The 18,744-nt window shown below is 37.9% G+C and overlaps 1 protein-coding gene across 1 annotated transcript in view; it reads right to left on the minus strand.

Moving 5' to 3' along the window:
* Positions 1-2,185: 2,185 nt before the first annotated feature.
* LOC131773441 (uncharacterized) overlaps positions 2,186-18,744 on the minus strand; it is a 43,626-nt gene continuing 27,067 nt past the window's right edge. The window contains exons 39-70 of the mRNA XM_059089416.2: positions 18,144-18,472; positions 17,563-17,704; positions 16,925-17,262; positions 16,681-16,834; positions 15,782-16,131; positions 15,187-15,325; positions 14,504-14,832; positions 13,695-13,833; positions 13,331-13,435; positions 12,921-13,161; positions 12,351-12,502; positions 11,749-11,976; positions 10,857-11,119; positions 10,557-10,665; positions 9,999-10,343; positions 9,807-9,845; positions 9,377-9,494; positions 9,169-9,240; positions 8,806-8,877; positions 8,610-8,681; positions 8,367-8,438; positions 8,212-8,283; positions 7,767-7,838; positions 7,279-7,350; positions 6,721-6,792; positions 5,336-6,381; positions 4,747-4,937; positions 4,052-4,227; positions 3,744-3,800; positions 3,439-3,631; positions 2,546-2,725; positions 2,186-2,446 (exon numbers count right to left, since the gene is read on the minus strand). Coding sequence (XP_058945399.2) covers positions 2,324-2,446; positions 2,546-2,725; positions 3,439-3,631; positions 3,744-3,800; positions 4,052-4,227; positions 4,747-4,937; positions 5,336-6,381; positions 6,721-6,792; positions 7,279-7,350; positions 7,767-7,838; positions 8,212-8,283; positions 8,367-8,438; positions 8,610-8,681; positions 8,806-8,877; positions 9,169-9,240; positions 9,377-9,494; positions 9,807-9,845; positions 9,999-10,343; positions 10,557-10,665; positions 10,857-11,119; positions 11,749-11,976; positions 12,351-12,502; positions 12,921-13,161; positions 13,331-13,435; positions 13,695-13,833; positions 14,504-14,832; positions 15,187-15,325; positions 15,782-16,131; positions 16,681-16,834; positions 16,925-17,262; positions 17,563-17,704; positions 18,144-18,472 — 6,062 coding nt within the window. The 3' untranslated portion in view covers positions 2,186-2,323. The remainder of the gene's footprint in view (positions 2,447-2,545; positions 2,726-3,438; positions 3,632-3,743; positions 3,801-4,051; positions 4,228-4,746; positions 4,938-5,335; positions 6,382-6,720; positions 6,793-7,278; positions 7,351-7,766; positions 7,839-8,211; positions 8,284-8,366; positions 8,439-8,609; positions 8,682-8,805; positions 8,878-9,168; positions 9,241-9,376; positions 9,495-9,806; positions 9,846-9,998; positions 10,344-10,556; positions 10,666-10,856; positions 11,120-11,748; positions 11,977-12,350; positions 12,503-12,920; positions 13,162-13,330; positions 13,436-13,694; positions 13,834-14,503; positions 14,833-15,186; positions 15,326-15,781; positions 16,132-16,680; positions 16,835-16,924; positions 17,263-17,562; positions 17,705-18,143; positions 18,473-18,744) is intronic.

Consider the following 18,744-nt stretch of genomic DNA (forward strand, 5'->3'; position numbering starts at 1 on the left):
GGGCCTACTGAAGATTAAGACTCTTAACTTGACAAAGCGCCATTTTATTTGACAAGGAAATACTTACTATGGATTGTTTTCCAGCAGTATCATCTTTGAAGATATTTACTTCTTCAATCAGCTTCAGATTAGCGTGCAGGACAACAACCTCCAGCTGCGGCTTTTTCAATACCCTTGCTTTTGGCTGGGGGCTGGAAATGGAAAGGACTTTGGAGAGCAACGTTTTTCCAGAGATGTTCGAGGAACAGGACATTCGATCTTTTCATGATAGAGGTACGTTTCAAGAAGGAAAAGAAAAGGAGGGTTTTTTGAAGGCGACTGGAACACTGAACACTAAGAATAAACTTTCATATAAATTTAATCTATGTTTATCTCCCGAAATCAACGTTAGTAGTATTTGTGTGCGAGTCGTTGTAGGCTAAATGATCAGTTATGTCATAATATGACGCGTATCGTTTCACAATACTCCTGATCTGTGGAACCTGTAATAGGTCGACCTGTATAAAGCGCCATTCACCCAAGATGACCGCTAAATACAGGTTCGACTGTAATTGACTAACTCCAATACTGTAGTAATATCAATAATGGATGAAAAAACCCGAAAGTGATGAAACGAACACAATTGAGGGGTTCAATAAAATCGATTTTGTGTCTAGTGAGGGATTCATTTAAATCGTTTCTGTGTCTACTACTTTAGAAAGCAATAGATACTGTAGTCATCGAAAAGAACCGAGCACGATTTAATGTCACCAGTATTAAACTTAAGGGAAATCTGCGCTGAGTTTTTATTGTTACCTGTTTATGTTTCTTTGTCTCGGCTTTCTTCCAGCCTAGCAAGTTTTTAATAAATTTTCATCTTTATTTCTCTCAAGATACACTCAACTTGACTTGTAAGTTGTTAATGTTGCCTAACGTAATATTTATTAAACCAGAAAAAAAAAACTTATTTTCAGTGCAACGTTTTTGTGGTCAACTAAGGTTAAACCGCTAAGATAAGATTGTCTGCATGTCCTTCAGTGTCAATGATGTTAGACTGCAGAGACAATGTGCAGCTGAATAAAAGAGTCTTACAAATAAATCACTAATTAGAATTAAAGAAAAATCCAATTCATCATTGATAAGACAACTTGCTGCGACCTGACCAATTCAAGATACCGTTTTAAATTTGGTTTTTAAAACTCCCTTAAACATTCCAACTGATCACGCAATTATCACAGGCACAAGCAGGCAATTTGTACCGAACCACTTCTCGTGGAGTAAAATTAGCATAATCCCAATCAATAACAGACAAGTAATGCATACGCTCAATAACGGTGAAACAAGTGGGCCTTCTTCCCTAAAACTGCTTCATCTTGTGGTTGAATCTGCTTCTATTTTTACTTGGGAATCTACTGTAAAACCACCGAAATTGTGGTGAATAAAGTTCGGTTATATTCGCTGGGGAAAGGGAGAAAACTTTTGAATCGGACCACAAAGCAACTTCAAAGGGGCAGAACAAGGCCATAATTAAGCAACCACGAGTAATGTGTTCCTTTGTTCTTGGTGTGTGAACAAACTGTTAAGAATGGTTGCGTACATTAAAAGCATTCAAAGCTTCCGCTGGATGTTTTTGTTAACTAAGTGTCGATGGGAGCATTACGAGAGCTGAAAATTGGACATTGTGGGTCTTTTTCGTTTGTATTGGAGTTGACGAATGTTCAGTAGAGGCCCTGAGAATACTCAGACGCCACGTGAAAGTAACAATCTTGGTTGTAAATATGTCTAAGGGAATTATTTTGCTCTCAAAATATGAAAGTATTACGTACCGTCCAATTAACCTAAATTAGAAACGCATTACCATAGTTTCAGCAATCTTTCAAACTTTTTTAAGGTTCACTGCATAATCAAAAGTTAATACATAGAGGTGTTAAATTCATTTGGAGGAATGTAGAAGGCAGTGTGTTTTCTTTGAACTAAATCAGGTGTGCAAGTGCTAGTTTTATTCACCAATCTTATTCAACAAGAACAATTAAAAGTAACACCGTGGGTGCAGATTACAATATGGTTCTTGAGAAAATGAGCATTTTCAGAATACTTTTTTTTTCACTAACAGAATATACATTCCGTACCAATATGCTCTACAAAGGTTTAACTATTTACAAAGCAGAATTACTAATGCGCTTTATTGTAGTGCATTCTACCGTTATTGACGAGATAAACATGCCTTTTGGATAAGGCTTGTACCCTTCATGCTGCAGGGATGGGCAAAAATTGTTTGATTTTTCAAAAGCTCAGCCAATATATGTATTATATAGCTATTTAGTGTTTTTGTCCGTATGGTAGATCAAACAAATGAATCACTGAAACCCTTTGTGCACCAGACCTCTTCCAAGAGTTCTCGCAGGCTAGACGCTGTAGGCCTCTTCTCTGGTGTTTCCTCAAAGCAGAGATTCATAATTTCATGTAGCTATTGGAAAAAAGATAATATATATGCCAGAGTCACTGTGTATCTTTATCACTGTCCAAGGAGTAAAAATTTAACTTAATAAAACTTATCGATGTTCACCTTTAACTGTTCACAAGAGCCGTGACAGTGTCCTAGTAGCGTGGCCAACAACTGTCCAAACTGCTCAAGATGGCTACCAAAACAACTCTGTTCATCAAGAGCTTGGTTTGTGAACGCGCTTTCTCCATTCACCTTGGATGCACGAGAGAATCCACCTAAGACTGCTTTGATTGGAGGAATCTATGAAAAGAAAATGCATGGAGGTAATAACCATAACTTATCTCCAACTCAAAACAACAACAATAAATGGGCGTAGAAGGGTGGCAGAGTTATGACTGACTCAGTGGTTTTCTTTACGTCTCTGTAATTAAACATGCGTTCAAATATCAAAAAACTTATAATAGACATCACAAGGAATTTGATGGAAAACCTCAACGGGCAGAAGGCAAATCAGTTGGCAATTTACAACCCTGGTCTAAGTGTAGAACAAGGGACTATCCGGAAACACGAAACCCATTTACTGATCAGGGAAGGACTCGACCTAGGAACAACGCACGCTCCATTGTATTATTCTAACTCTTTGTTAAAACCAAAAACATATTCCGCACTGGACCATTTCAGGTCGATTTCTATTCAATCAGAGATATGCCATATAGTACTGCGAAAAAGCAATGCAAGTGAAATGTGCTTTGTTCTCACGAAATATCCCCAAAAGCTCGAAGAAACGTTTGTGTTAAACTATGAGGACTTTCAAAGTGAAGCAACCTTTGAATAAGGAACAATATAATTGTCGACTTTTCGATGAAGGACAAAGTCTGCAGTAGCAAACATATAAGAGGATATATGTACATATGCGAACTGCCGGTCACGCAACACGCTAGTAGGTTATTTTTTTTAACTGATTCCTTAACTAAGAGATTGAGAGTAGTGAATAATTTAACCACTTCACTTACCCTAGGGCACTGGCTGATCAGAATGTTGCGTGTTGTGATGTTATTATGAAGTATTCCAAGTCCCTGTAGTCCTTCTATTGCACCTAAGATGTCACAAGCTACCGCACAAATTGACTCGAAGTCGATGACAGTTTCTTTCTTACAAATCAAATCTTCCAGAGTTGAACTCGACACATAGTCGAAACATATCAGGCTTTTAGAAAAAATGGAAACGCAGGATTCAAAATCCGTAATTTTACTTGTTATCAAATGTATGGTGATTTCAATATGTTTGGTAATAAAGCTCTAATTCATTAACAACTTACAAACTTTTTCCTCGTAAAGCATTGATCTTCGTCTTGCCTTGCTCGATATTTAGGTCGCTAGCTAAAGAAATAAACGAAAAAATAGCTTCAGAGGCTCAGCACAGCACCTATGAAATCGATAAAAAAGGTCCCTACTGTGGCATTGTGAATGTCACAGATCCTGATTTTCCAACAACAACAAATTTAAAGTGAAAAACTACTTCTATGGAATATAGAGCAGTAAGTAACCTAGGATTTAAAAATGGTACAACGAATTTATGGCAATTCTAAAAACTGATGGTTAAATTGAAAAAACTGATTAGGGTCACTTACTTTTGTTGTGCCATCGATAGTGTAACACATTGGACAGAGGCTGCTCGTCACAGGAGAGGCTCTGCACTACACTCACTTCCCGATTCCAGTCCTCCTTCATTTCTTTTCCAAAGTACTTTAGCAACACCACATTGAGAACACCTCCTTCCTCGCACCAAGCTGTAACATAACCCTGTAACAGCGAGAGGTGACGTGAAGCTTATACTCATTTGTACATGTCATACATTGCAATTGTAAGTCCAAGGTAAGTGACACAGGGTGTACTACTTGCCAATTTTTGTAAGACATTCAAAATCCTTGCGCAAGATTGGTTGATAGAAAAAGTAATCAGAACAAGATTAATTTCACACTTTAAGAAAAGTTCAAGAAATAAGCATGAGAAAGGTCTTTATGTAGAGCATCCTGTAATATATGAAGGGAGAAATAATGTATTCGTCAAATAAGCCTCACTCCAAGGGCTCTCCCTTGATCGAGGTAAATGTTCCTAAACGCCCACGGAGAGTGATTGCTAGCTATTAATAAATATATAGCACATGATTATTTCTTGCAATTGCCTCTCTGAAAATGGATGCGATCTTAAGATAGCTTGAGCGGAACAAAGACCTACATGAGGGATCAAGTCTCGTAACTTTATCTTCACTGGTCGGTAGCCACGAAAGCGCCATTTTGGTTTTCACAAAGAAGTACTTACCATGGATTTTCTTGCAGCAGTATCATCTTTGAAGATATTTACTCTTTCAATCAGCTTTAGATTAGCGTGAACGACAACACGCCCGACCTCCGGCTTTTTCAATACCCTTGCTTTTGGCTTGGGGCTGGAAATTGAAAGGACTTTAGAGAGCAACGTTTTTCCAGATATGTTCGAGGAACAGGACAATCGATCTTCAGAAGAAAAGATAAAAGGATACTGATCATGAACAAAGGTACGTTTCAAGGTGGAAAAGAAAAAGGGGATTTTTGAAGGTGATTGGAACACACCATATAAATTGACAGTTTAGAATAATTTTTGAACAATCACTAAAAAATTTAGTTAGGTTGGCTCTGATGTGTCGTGTAACGTTGTGTGAGAAGGCTTCAATTGAAAATGCTTCCAGATGGTTTGTCCCACACTTATTTTTGCTTTCGCTGTTTTTGGAGCAGTCTTTTGAGAGTGAATACGATGAAATAGTAGCACACTTAAATTACGGCTGAATAAGATAATTTCTACGGCTTCAAATCTTTAAGATGAAGACAGCATTCAGAATAGGATCACCAAACTATTCCTTAACAGAAATACCCACCTTCTGTAGGTCTGTTCAAGGTCTTCATAACGAAACCAGTGACATTTTTCCCCTTCTGGCCAAAGCTACGTTTTACTCTATCGGTGGAAAACGTGTAAAGGATTGGATTGAGGGAAGAGTTGAGGGGAAGAACAAACACTGCAATCCACACGTAAGCAATTTTGTCTGGATCATTAAAATTTTTTGTCAGAGACAAAATGCTGATGATTATTATGGGCATCCAGCAGCAGAAGTCTGTCATGACTATGAAAACAAGTCTCTTGGCCATAGCGGATTCTCTGTTTAAATTCGTCGATCGAATAGAATGGGTTACCCGTTTCACCGTCAAAAACATTGAGATATAAGCCACCAGGATAAAGGTAAAAGAAACAGAATTCATCCCAATGAAGAAGGAGGCAGAGTATTGCCAAGCGGCCGGAGTTCCCTCAGACAGTTGAAGAGGAAGGCAAACTGCTGAACGACTGTAAAAACCGAAATCACCGTTTTGATCGTAAAAATAGTTTATTCCGGTTATGGGAATCACTGAGATAACTATTCCAAATATCCACGCTCCTGTGCAGGTGAATACAGCGGATCTGATGGTCAGGCGTTTGAATTTGAAAGGGAAGACGATTGCAATAAATCTTTCCGTGGTGATGATTGTTAGAATTAGTACAGATACCTCACTGGAAAGCATCGATAAAACTCCAATGATTCGACAACCCCAACCAGATCTCCATTCATGGTCATGCTTGAAATATTCACCTTGCCACCTTGCGTCCATTATGGCAATTGCCAGCAAGTAGACACCCATGAACATGTCGGCAAATGCTAGATTTGTCAATAAGAACGAGTGGACTCTGTTCTCCTCTTTATCGATGATTCGCCATATTATGACAAACAGGTTACCAAAGAAGGCGAAGATTCCCAGAATCCAGATACAAGTTTGAAGAGTTTTGTTTTTCATGAGGTCATCGCAGCTCGAGAATTCATTGACTGGGGAATCGCATACAACTCCTTCAATTGACTTCTTGGCGTAACAACAGAGTATGAAGTGATCTAGTCTCCTGTTGAAATTGCAAAATAGGGAAACCTCACCTTTATTTCTTTAATAATTTAATCTTGCTTTCTTATACGGACAATTAACAAAATTCTGAATGCGTCATTTTACAACGGGGGAACGGTCGAACGTCTGGATATTAAAAAGGGCCTTAAAAATGAATTAATTTCAAAAGAGCAGTGACTTTAACCCATAATCCTAAAGTGGGAAATATATAGTTGATTCAGAAAATTTTCCTTTATTAAGTAAAAAAAATCATGATCAAGTTTTTGTTTGTTGGTACAATGAGCTGCCTTTAGATTTTACGCAACTTAGACTGATGAAGATTGAAAAGCAAATCACTCACAAATATCTGAGCTTCTTGAGGTCATTGAATACGTCTGGAGGTACTCTGGTAAGTTTGTTGCCACCCAGGTACCTGAATTAATGCACAACAAAGTAAACAAGAATAACTGATTCACTTTCCGTTGTGTCCCAATATCGACTCAACTGATGCATAAGAAATTCACATCAAACTGAATTATGCGTTTAATTATTCAATCACAACATGAAAATAACGAATTTCGCTGATCTCAAATTTTTATAAAATAATACTCTCTCTCTTTTCTCTCTTAAATCATTGTGCAACTTGATTGATGGTGGAAAAAATCATTTCGCGCAGTGTATCATTGATCTTCCTTTATGACTGAGTTGAAAAGTGATCAACCATTCATCAACTGCAGTAAATACTTGAATAGTTGTGGTAGAAGGGTTTTCAATATAATTTAACTTTAAATTTTCATTACTATTTTGCTGAAAATCAAATCATTAAGTAACTAACAAAATGTGAATACAGCTCTCCTGTAAGGTACAAACGAAAGGGAAATGGATAATTTACTTTTTCTCAGCAACATTGTACACTTACAAATACTCGAGTGACTTCAACCCTTGAAAGGTTTCCTTCGAAACAGTTGTTAATTTGTTCCTGCTAAGATTTCTGGAGATTTCAAACAGATCATGGTAAGAAAAAGCACATAATTAAGAAAATTAAGGAAATGTCTCGCCAGTGATTAATAAAAACAACAATAATAACGACAACAACAAAAGATTAGCTATGTCAGCTGAAAGATAATATCATCATGTCTCGAGGTCTGATAAAAAAATATATATATTATATATGTATAATTATTATTATTATATTTTTTCTATGGAAACCTGACTTAAATTTGATATCCTTCGAAAATGAGGGATAAAAGCAATTTATAATTCATTAAGATAAAAAATTCAAAACATGTAATTTACGACGTCCTTGTGTTTTAAATAGAACAACCATATAACAAATACAGCAATATACTCATACTATTGTCTCTTTCCATAGGATTTGTGCTGACTATGATATCAAAATTCACTCACAATACTTTCAAATTCATAAGGTCTTTGAACATCCCATTTGACACTTCTTTGAGCTTGTTATGTTGTAGGTACCTAAATGTACACAAGAATAATATTGTTTGAAAATGAAAAATTAAAAAAAAAATTAAAAGAAAGAAACATGTATCTGCTGATTGGCAGAAACAATAGAGCCTAGCTTTTCAAAGGGCGGATAACGCTATCCAATAGATAAATAGCTGTCCAGCGTATAAGCGTTGACAAAACATACTGTGCTATCCACCAGATATAAATTTATCAATTGTATAGAGCTACCCACTCTTAAGGAAATCAGGCCCATGGTTCTATTGGCCGGTCACATGTTTTCCATTGATTTTTTTCCGATGACATTCAAAATCAACTGGTGTTAGTAAATACTGAGTGATCAAGTGTGACCTGAGTGAGCTGGAGACCATTTTAGTGCACTTACAGATGAGTTATATTGCTTTTGTTCTTAAAAGCACCGTATTCCAGCAGCTCGATCTGGTTAGAGCGAAAACTCCTGCAAACAAAACAGAGAAGTGAGGTGATTAAGCTAATTATCATAGACTTAAAACTATCAGAATAGTGAAAATAAGTACATACAAAACTTCCAAATTCGAAAGTCCATCGAGCATCTCGCCGAATACAACCCGTAGAAGGTTCCGTCCTAAGTCACTGAAATAAAACAATCAATCTCTTTTATTCACTTTAAAAGAGGTCATAACATAAAACCCCTTTCCCCGTACTCTCGCTCTTTCTTTCCAAAGTGCAAAGTTCGACCTAAGCACATTTATGTCCCAAGGAGAACACATAGGACAATAATAACATTGTTCACATGAAACTCACAGTACGCGTAAATTGGGTAGTCCCTTCAAGGCCCCAACAGGAAGAGCTCGAAGAAAGTTAAAATCAAGTCTCCTGCGACAAAAGGAAAAGAAATATCGATTGCTAAGACAAATGTGATCATCGACTTTGCACCAGACTACGTGACAGAAAAGTTGCTCTGCCACTATGAAATAAATGACTATTAATTGATACTTACAGTGTCTTGACGGATGTCACATTTTGAAAGCTGTCTTCATCCACGTGAAGCAGGGAATTGAAGCTTAAATCGCTGAGGAAGAGGAAGAGAGAGATGAGAACTGTTACAAATCGGTGACACAACAGCTTTAAGCTCAAATTAAGGACATTGAGTTTTAAACTGAGAAATTTGTTTTCATCTCAGTCCAGAAGGTACTGGGAAAACTTCTTTCGCCCAAAATTTGTCAATCAAGGCGTTGGTTAAGGAAATCGAGTGGTTTTCTCAACCATAATCCTCATTAGCTACAGAAAAATGTTTAAGATTAATACAGTCGCTGCAATAAAGTAATGAACAATCTTAAACAAAAGTAATAGGTTTACTTACATATATTCTAATTTCAAGAGGTTTATGAAGTCCTCCTCGCGCAATTGGGAGATCCGATTTTGGCCAAAAAACCTTTTTGAACATATAGAAATAATATCAGTTATTTAGCAAAACAGGAGGAAAGAACTAGCAATCTCGTTGTTCGGAAAGAAAAGACGATAAAACAAAGAGGCCATTAAATATAAAAAGGACCCCAAATATCACATACACTGCTCCAACGTTTGTTGGAAGGTGATTCGGTACATTAAGTAAGTCTTCTCCGGTCACCAGTATCTTCTTATCTTCTTGTCCACCAAACTCTTCACATTTGCAGCTTGCTGGGCATTCTGGGACGCATTGTAAGACGCAGGTCATTGGCATTGATTGATAGGCGAGTAAGTTAAGATCATCATTTGCAAGTTGAAGTAAAACAGAAGCACCGAAATACTTTTAGTTTTGGAACAAAAGGCTGAAGAAAGACTAAAGTAGTTAGCTCCTTTTCATTAATTTTTATACAGCTAACAAAACTTGACTTAAATAGGAGTTATTAGCGACCGTGAGGTATATGAGATAATAATTCATACAGTCTCACAAAACGTAGGTACAAATTCAAAGGGAGAAAAAAGGGAACGGAAATTAGCTGAAGATTCTTTGTATACCTTGTTGTAGTGAGCAGGACGACTCTAAACTCTTGTGAGCTAAAGAATTGAAAAGTAAACAATAACATGAAGTTATGACGTGACATGTGCATGCCATTACTTTATCTCATTTTTCATAAGAGCTCTGAAAGTGGAAGGTCAAAAAAAATGCTTGGTTGCAATAAAAAGTCAAAGAGATGTAGCGTTTCATACCAGCCGTGGAGTTATACAAAATCTTGAATCTTGCTGTGTAGGGATTGGCAGCACAACGCAGAACAATCCTGAGATTATTTGATGAAGAAATGAAAATAGGAGGATACATATATCCACAGAATCGACCTATCGCAGGAGCAGACGTTTCACTTCCATCGAAAATTTGAAGATCACAGCCCTTACATGTGGGATGGTCTGGAAGACGGAACTCTCGGAATTCCAAGCGAATATTGTTATTGCGTGGAACGGTAATGTACCACGTGCAGGCGATATCATCAAGAACATCACCGGAATAGGCCGGTGAAAAGAGATATCCTGATGGATCAGTTAAATCCTCATTACAAGCTGTGAATAGAAATATATAGGAAGATGATATATGCACAAACGAATGGTCAACCTAGTTCCGATGGAATTATAAAGAAAAGATCCTTGGAAAGCGGGCTAAAAGTAATGCAGTCTTTCCTCCGTTGAAATTTTAAGCCAATTTTATCAGCTACTATAAAAAGATCATATAACATAAGGTAATAATGCAAGGCAGGGTACATGTAAACGAGTTACCTTGTTTTGCCGACAGCGGCCTAAGTTTGCAATCGAGTCCCTCTTTGACATATATCCCTGTTAAAGCAATCAAGTCTTTCTCCCTACTTTTTTGAGCTTTGATCAAAATCTAAAAAAAGGAAAAAGAAGTTTGTTAATTTACCTTTAGGTATTGTGGAAGACGTTTTTCACCTTCACAGTAATACCATTAAATGACCAGAGTAAATTAATGGTTTGCATTGATCATGGTAGTGCGAGGACACCAAAAGGCTCTGTGGTAGCCATGGTAAATTAAAGTAAGTTCCGCAGTTTTGATATTACCTTAAACTTCGTAGTAGAGGTCAGCGGAACTTCACCATAAATCCAGTCCCAGCCAGAGTCGCCTTTCCAAGTCCAGATGGGTATTTCACGATAAATTCCTGTTTTCTGGAAAATTGTCAACGTTTTATCTCCAGATCCCCGCAGCATATAGCGAAACCTCAAGCATCTGCTTTTCCCGTCACTTGATCTATTGTATGTCTGGCTCACAAGAACTGCGGTCCCATTTGGCTCCAAATCGACGGTATCTACCACAAGCCTGGCACCTGTTGGTCATACAATCACAATGTTTGTGATCCTGATTATAAATTTTGAGTGTGGCAAATGATACACGCATGTGATAAAAAGGATCGCGCATTCCTTCAAATTTCATTTAAAAGACCAAAGCAACGCTGATGAAAAACTTTTGACCCACAACATATTAGAGACTTGTAGTATTCTGCGCTGATCATGCTGCAATTTCATTAGAGCCCAGAATCACCTCCTGCCAGCCGAAGATTGAGGCAATCCTGTCTTAAAAGAACTCCTTGTCGTCATTAGTTTGAATAGGTCATGACAGAGAACTAGACTAACTGAATAGAGATGATTTTTGTTCGACTACTGGTTGACACTAGTGATTTACCTTCGAGGAGATATCACCATTAAAGAGAATAAAGAACGGAAAGGGAAATAATGTCAATAACCACAAGGAAAACAAAATAAGAAAAGACAAATCATAAAATTAAGCAACAGACATGAAGATGGCTCTTGTATCAAACTATCCTTTTATATTGATGGAATGAAACACGTTTATAAAGAGATTATTATTAAAACCAAAACCAAAACAACAACAAAAGTGATCTTAGTGTTTGGCTTACAACGATGACAATGATGAAGTTATTAAAGTATGCCTTACGTTTTCCATCGTTGCAAGTTGGACGTGATTTCATCTCCACTTCCCCAATCAGCCCATTTCTAACTTTTCCCCAGGACATCGCATTGCCAGCTTCCGTGCCACATCCGTATGACATGCGCAGTATCTCCTCTGTTGTGACCAAGGTACTCCAAATATTGAAGCCACTCAGTTTACCAAGAACAGTAGAAGCAGTTCCATTTATATTCCTAAAACCAATCGTCACGATTCCTGTATTTGCAAATTAAAACACATTTTTCTCTGGGTAAATTCGTTTAAGCGGATCAAAAGATGCAAAGCATGTTGTTCACGGGTCGATAGGAGCAAAGGGTGAAAGTGACTGAGTTATTTGATTTAATAGCTCCTCTTTTATCATGGGCCTCTCATGTTTTAACCGCAAACAATAAGTTAACTTCGCAAAATGATTGCCATTATCAAACCTAACTCAAACTAAGCCTTTCGGCTGAATTTGTCAACTAAAATTAAATATCATCCAGCATTAATTCCCTCGTTGAACCCGTTCATATCCGGAAAAAAAAAAAAGATTGCACCAAAGGTCCCTCACCCATAGCCCCGAAGAAAAATAGAATATGTCTTCTACTTACCTTCATTCGGCTTCTGAAGTAGGGGCCCCATAAAGTCATTTAACTTGAAATTTATATGACCATCCTTGAAAACTGCAAGTAGCCCAACTCTCCCATCCCAGGAGACACAAACGTGGTGCCAGGTGGAGTCCATAACGTCCATTGACTGCTCGCTGTGCAGGAAGATGGAAGGACACTGTTCATATTCACCCAAAGAAAACTCCCCATTTCTTCCCTATTCGATTTGTTTGAAGACTTATTTGATTATGTTTTAAGTTTTGTTTGATTCAAATGAAAATTTTTAGTTGAGTGGAAAATGTTTAGCTTTTGCTTATTTATAATTTCTCTTCATTTTTTTTTTTGCAACATTCGGTAAATGGTAATTACAGATAGCATATCACACTCAATACTGACTGACACCATTTCATAAGCTTTGAATGAAGAAACAGAGAGAACGAGGTTCTGCGGTTCTAGGCAGTTAACTTGCCAACGAGTTATAATTTTCAGGCTTCATCTCTGTTAGGGTAATTGCAATGGTTGTGAATCAAATGTAAGACAAGAAGCAACCCTGCACTGATTCCACTTTGATACCTTCTCTTGCTCCCGCTTTGAAGGGAAAATGTGTTGTTTCCACAATAGATTCCAAAAACTAGAGTCTTGTTCTCTTTGGCCGATCCTGCATTATTGTATTCTATATAGAAGCCGCTGCTAGCGGTTTTCAACCAGAAGCAAATGGTAAAACAGCATTGATCCAGTATCACATCAGATAATGATATGTAACCATATTCGCTGTCAGGGAGAAGGACCTCGAAGTTGTTGTTGTCACTAAAACCTTGGACGGAAAAAGCATAGCGGAAGCAAAATAATACATAATGTAGCGCTATCGTTATCTCTTTTTCGATGTCTTTTACAAATACTAAAATATTTTGTTATCAAAACAAAAGACATCTAATTCTTATAAAGCTTCTGAAGAAGTAATCACGAACCTTTACCACCGCCACCTTCATTCTGATAGACCTGATCAAGATCTTTATGTTTGATACTTTTCCAGCCACGTTCGTTTTTCCATCCACACCAGTCTACTGATGTGTCACAGGGACGGTCATCTAAAGGGTGGAAAAGACACTTTGAGATGCTATATCCTTATACTACCAAGCAAGTACCAAAATACATATGCTTCCTTGCAATGCCTCGATATCAAGACTTACTCGGCAAAAAGACAATCTCGGATTTACTTCGCACCCTTTGCTATAGGTGGAGGTATCATAGACATCCTGAACCAAACCTAACAAGTCTGAATTCGATTATTTGGTCGCTTGATAAATTGAATGAGAGTCTTTAGGAAGGAAACACATCATAAATTACCTTGACATCCATAAAGTTCTACTCTCATTGATATATGACCATACCAGTCAACGGGCCAAAAACGGATGAAACGTGCTTTGATAGGCGGGACAAGTTCATTATAAACAACGGCGTGTTGCTCAACGTTTCCATCAAAAATCTACAGATTGAAAATAGTATGGAGTGCCGTCTCAGCTAAAAATTGTACTCTTGATAATCTCGATAATCGTGATATTTAGGGTTAAAGTATACATTTTTAAGAAAAAAGCGTACTACTTTGTTACCGAACTCACGTGGAATCCTAATTTTACCACAATTAGCAGTAACATCGCAATCTCATCAGCCAATTTGCCGTTGTCGATAAGAGTACAGAGCTCAGCATTACAGAAGCTCGTGTCAAAGTGTCACGCAATGGTCACGCACTGAAAGAATCGTTTTGTTTGACGTCGATATGTGGTAAGAAAACAAATCAACAGTCAAGCATCGACAATCAGCATTTTGACCCCTGGGATGACGAATATCGTCGTCGATGAGAGTACACACCACGCTAAACCACTGTCCATATATTAAATGTGAAGTAGTCTCACCTCTTTCCTTATAACAAAGTGTAACTTGTTTCTTTCTACCTATCTAATAGACAATTCATCTTTGTAATCAGTATGCTAAGGTGTTACGAAACTTAGCATTGACTGTAGGGCATCATAACTACAGGTTAAAAGCGAAAAAATACACTAATGCGACGGAAATTCGGTGTTTGGCAAATAAAGACGATTAAAGGGAATTTGAAAAGGAAACTGAAGTAAACTTGTCTGTGAACAAATAAGTGCCACCTTATGCGCAGTTTCCATTGGCTCTTTGTAATATTGGAAGTTTACACCATCTTTACTGTACTGCAGCTTGTACTTCGTCACCCACTGACTGGAATCATGTCTTCCTTGAGTGGCTACACGGGTCACATTGATGTTCTGACTGACCAGATCAATCTCAAGCCATTGGTTGCGGTTGTTCGAAGCAGCGGACCAGGATCCTCCTTTGTCCTCAGTTGGCCTGGAGTTGAGTCTTCCTTGCACAGCGGCATGAGCATCGTCCAGTTGGGAGGAAGAACTCATTTGCCTTTCAAATATTGCACCACTACCCACGCCGAGAGGTTTCGTACATTCTGAGGGTTTCAAGAAATCTATGAAAATTCTTGGTACTAACATTTATCCTCAAATTCCATGGTAAAAAAAAACCAAACAAACAATCAAAAACAGACTAAAAAGCAACAACAACAACAAACAAGCACAGATTGTTGTTAAATCACAACTGGTGAGGCAATCCTGACCCGGAGTTACAAACATTGACAGCAATCGAGCACATGCAAAAAATGCTAGTGCACTGCAGGAGGTGTGGTAGGAGGAATTAAAGAACAATATAGGGGACTAAATAAAAGTTGAAAGATTATGAAAATAATGCGTAAAGTCGTATGTTTTTTGCATTTTTTTCATTATTCAGAACATTAATACTTCCTCACCTTGACATCCATAGACCTCTACCCTCATAGCTATGTGGCCAAACCAATGTTGTGGTCGAAAGCGGATAAAACGTGCATAGATTGGCGGGTTTAGTTCATTAAAAACGACAGTGTCTCGATCAGAGTTTCCAATAAAATCCTAGGTTAAAAAAAGTATAGGAACCGTTAATGGTTTATCAGTGTTCATCGTTGCAATTGCTTAAATAAATTTATATCTCTCATTTGAAGCATTCTGCGAGAAGTTTGCAGTTTCTGAAGGCAAGTGACCCACCTTCTTCTTCCTCTCGCGACTTTTGATTCTTTCGAACGGAAATAATCATTAATTATAAAAGTGGTATGTTCTGAATTCGTATTTTTTAGACATATTATTTTGCATTTAACATACGGTTAGATAAGTTATTGTGATATCCATGGGGAAAGGACCATTATTATTTAATGAAAAATATTAAACAAATCGAGAGTTATGACCTATGGAATTTGTTCTCGTACCTTAAAAGTATTAAAGTTTTGGGTCTCTAGATCGGAATTAAGGCTGAAAGTTAAGGATTGAAGAATGAAATACCAGTGAGTACAGTAGATCCATTAATTACATTACCTTGACTGAAATTTCTCCGGATCCCCTATAGTAATGAAATTTTTCTCCGTCATTGCCATACTGTAGCTTATACCTTGTCACCCAGTTGCTATCATCATGCCTTCCTTGCGTTGCGACTCGCATTACTCTCGTGTACTGACTTCCTAGATCCACTTGCAACCATTGATTTAAATCATTTCTCCCTGCTGACCAAGACCCAGCCTTGTCTGCGGTTATTGGTGCATGGTGTAGCCTAGCTAGGATTGCAGCATGTTCGATACTATATTCCGAAGAGGCACTGATTTGTCCATCTGATATCATACCGTCTTGCATACCAAGGGCTTGTCGACATTTGGATACATTCATGGAAACTATATGGAGTAAATGCGAGTAAAGACCATGTCAAACATTTTATTTGCAAGAATAGCTACTATACCTAACTGCGTCAGGTGGTACTCGTGGGCGGCGTATCAGGCAAGTTCGGTCAAGCCGTAACTCGTATCTTGGAGAAAGGCAGTCAAGGCCAGAATATCCGAGGTAAGACCTAACAAATCCAATGTGCCGGCAGAATTCACTGATAAAGTAGGATTATGTGTTAACCAAGCCCAAAATTAGCTCAAACCCTATGTTATAACTTGTCGTACTGACACTGTCCGCTAGTCAATCAGCTACTCTGTCGGGTAACTAGTCTGTTGATCCGTCAGTTTATTAGTCAGTTAGCCATTCAGTCAATAAGTGAGCTTTTATATGAATAACTAAAGAAGAAATAGAGCTGACACTTGACGTTGTCTACATAAAACTACTTTGTGATGAGAAGCTGCACTGTGCTATTGATACATTTACAGGACTCGTCGAATAATTTTCGTTCGCTGTTTTCATAAAGAGATGTTCCTATTTTAAGTCCAACCTGCATTCCTCACCTTTATTATTATATTCCAGACATCCATAGAGCTCCACCCTCATCGATATATAGCCATACCAAGCTTGTGGGATAAAGCGGATGTAACGAGCTCTGATCGGTGGGTTTAAGTCATTATGAAAAACGGTATTGCTGTCGCTGTTGCCACTAAAATCCTAAATTGAGAGAACAGCAATTTGCTTGTCTAAATATCTATCATTGTAACAGAACACGCCGCTAACATTTCCGTAAAAAAATTGTATTACCTTTGCCGTTGATTTCCCTTGTTCCTTGAAGAAAATAAAGCTTTCTCCGTCATCACTGAACTGCAGCATGTAATGTGTTACCCACTGCCAGTACTTGTCCCAGCCGGTTCGACCCTGCGTCGCCACTCGGGTTACTTTGATGTAGATACTTCGAAGATCAATTTGGAGCCATTGACTTTTATCGATGCTGCGCGATGACCAGGCTGACGATCTCCACCTTTCACCCTCATAGTCCAGTCTTCCTTGAGATGCGGCATGGTTATGATCCAGCTGCGATGAAGCACTTAACTGTGCATCAGGAATAGTTCTCTTTCTTAAGCCAAGATCCGTTTGACATTCTGTTTGTTTCATTGAAATCGAATCAGGTAAATGAATATCCCAAATCACAATCTATACCGAAACTTTCTTGAGTTATACTGGCTTATGATATCTTCCAAGTTTAAATACCCTCTAAACAATTCTTCCCTCGTAGGTGTCCTCAGTCATATAACAAATAAATTTGAAAAGAAAAAGGAAAGAGTATGCAACTGTATGCAATAGGGTTAGAACCTTTTTTTTAAGGTAGTGGACCTGTATCGGGTAAAGATATCGTAGAAAAATGAAACTCCTTTTCACTTAGAAGCTGATACTTCGACTACCTTCTGAACAGCCATACAATTCCATCCTCATAGATATCCAGTTATGCCAAGAAAGAGGTTGAAGGCGGATGTAACGGGTTTTGATGGCTGGGTAAAGTTCATAACGAACAATGCTGTCACGGTCCACATTTCCAGTAAATTCCTATATAAGACGAATGTAAAATAAGACTTGTTGATTAGTTACAATAGAGGGCTTCTTTAAAACGCAGATAACTTCAGTAGATATGGGATATCCGCATAGGATGTGGTAACAAGTGCGCGGCTAAGAAGGTCCCGACACGAGAACTGGTGAATAAGACTTCATAGAATATCAAAATATTAGACTCGTCTAACTTTTCAACTCATTAATGAGAAAAACAAAAGACGATGAGCACCGGCGATATTAACTGACCGGGGATTTTTCTGACAAACTGGTTATCGATTGCCTCTTAACTGATTAGCTTAGAGAGTTTTAACGCTTGACCTCTAAGATGGATGATAACATTATCAGAAGTTGAAATTAACAATTTCATGACATTGATTATTTTTTTGCTAAAACATATCTGCATGATAAACATTTAATTGGCTATTTTTATACTCACTTTGTCCTCGAGATCCCTTTCTTCCTTGAAGCTCTGGAAGCTCTCTCCGTCATTCCCGTACCGCAGTTTGTAACTGGTTACCCACTCATCGTGGTCTTGCCTGCCTTGTGTTGCTACACCTGTGACTTTAACATACTGACCTCCCAGATCAACTTGAAACCATTGCTTTGCATTCTTTTTGCCAGCTGACCATCCTCCCTGTTTCCTCTCTGTCGCTTGAAAGAATAATCTTCCCTGGCTTGCAGCGGAATATCCATCCCATTGTGAAGAGGCAAGAATTTGTCCACTCGAGATTTCGCTGTTTTCCATTCCCAGAGCTTTATTACACTCTAACGGTAATGAAGCAGATCATTGTAAGGAAAAATACCTCATCGATGTTACTGATCATTGTCAATCCTTATTAATGAATTACCAACTTTTGGGGTAAGTTATTGACTTCAAGCACTGTTCAAGCTAACAAACCGAGATCTCATATCTGTGCGCGATGGTCTTGAAAACAGCTATCTTTATGAGAATTAAAACATTTCCATAGACTTGTAAATAACATTCTTCTAGACAGCGATTATTATGAAAGCTCCCTTGGAAATACATACATCATTAT

This window comes from Pocillopora verrucosa, chromosome 4 (assembly GCF_036669915.1).
Source record: "Pocillopora verrucosa isolate sample1 chromosome 4, ASM3666991v2, whole genome shotgun sequence".
Lineage (NCBI taxonomy): Eukaryota > Metazoa > Cnidaria > Anthozoa > Scleractinia > Pocilloporidae > Pocillopora > Pocillopora verrucosa.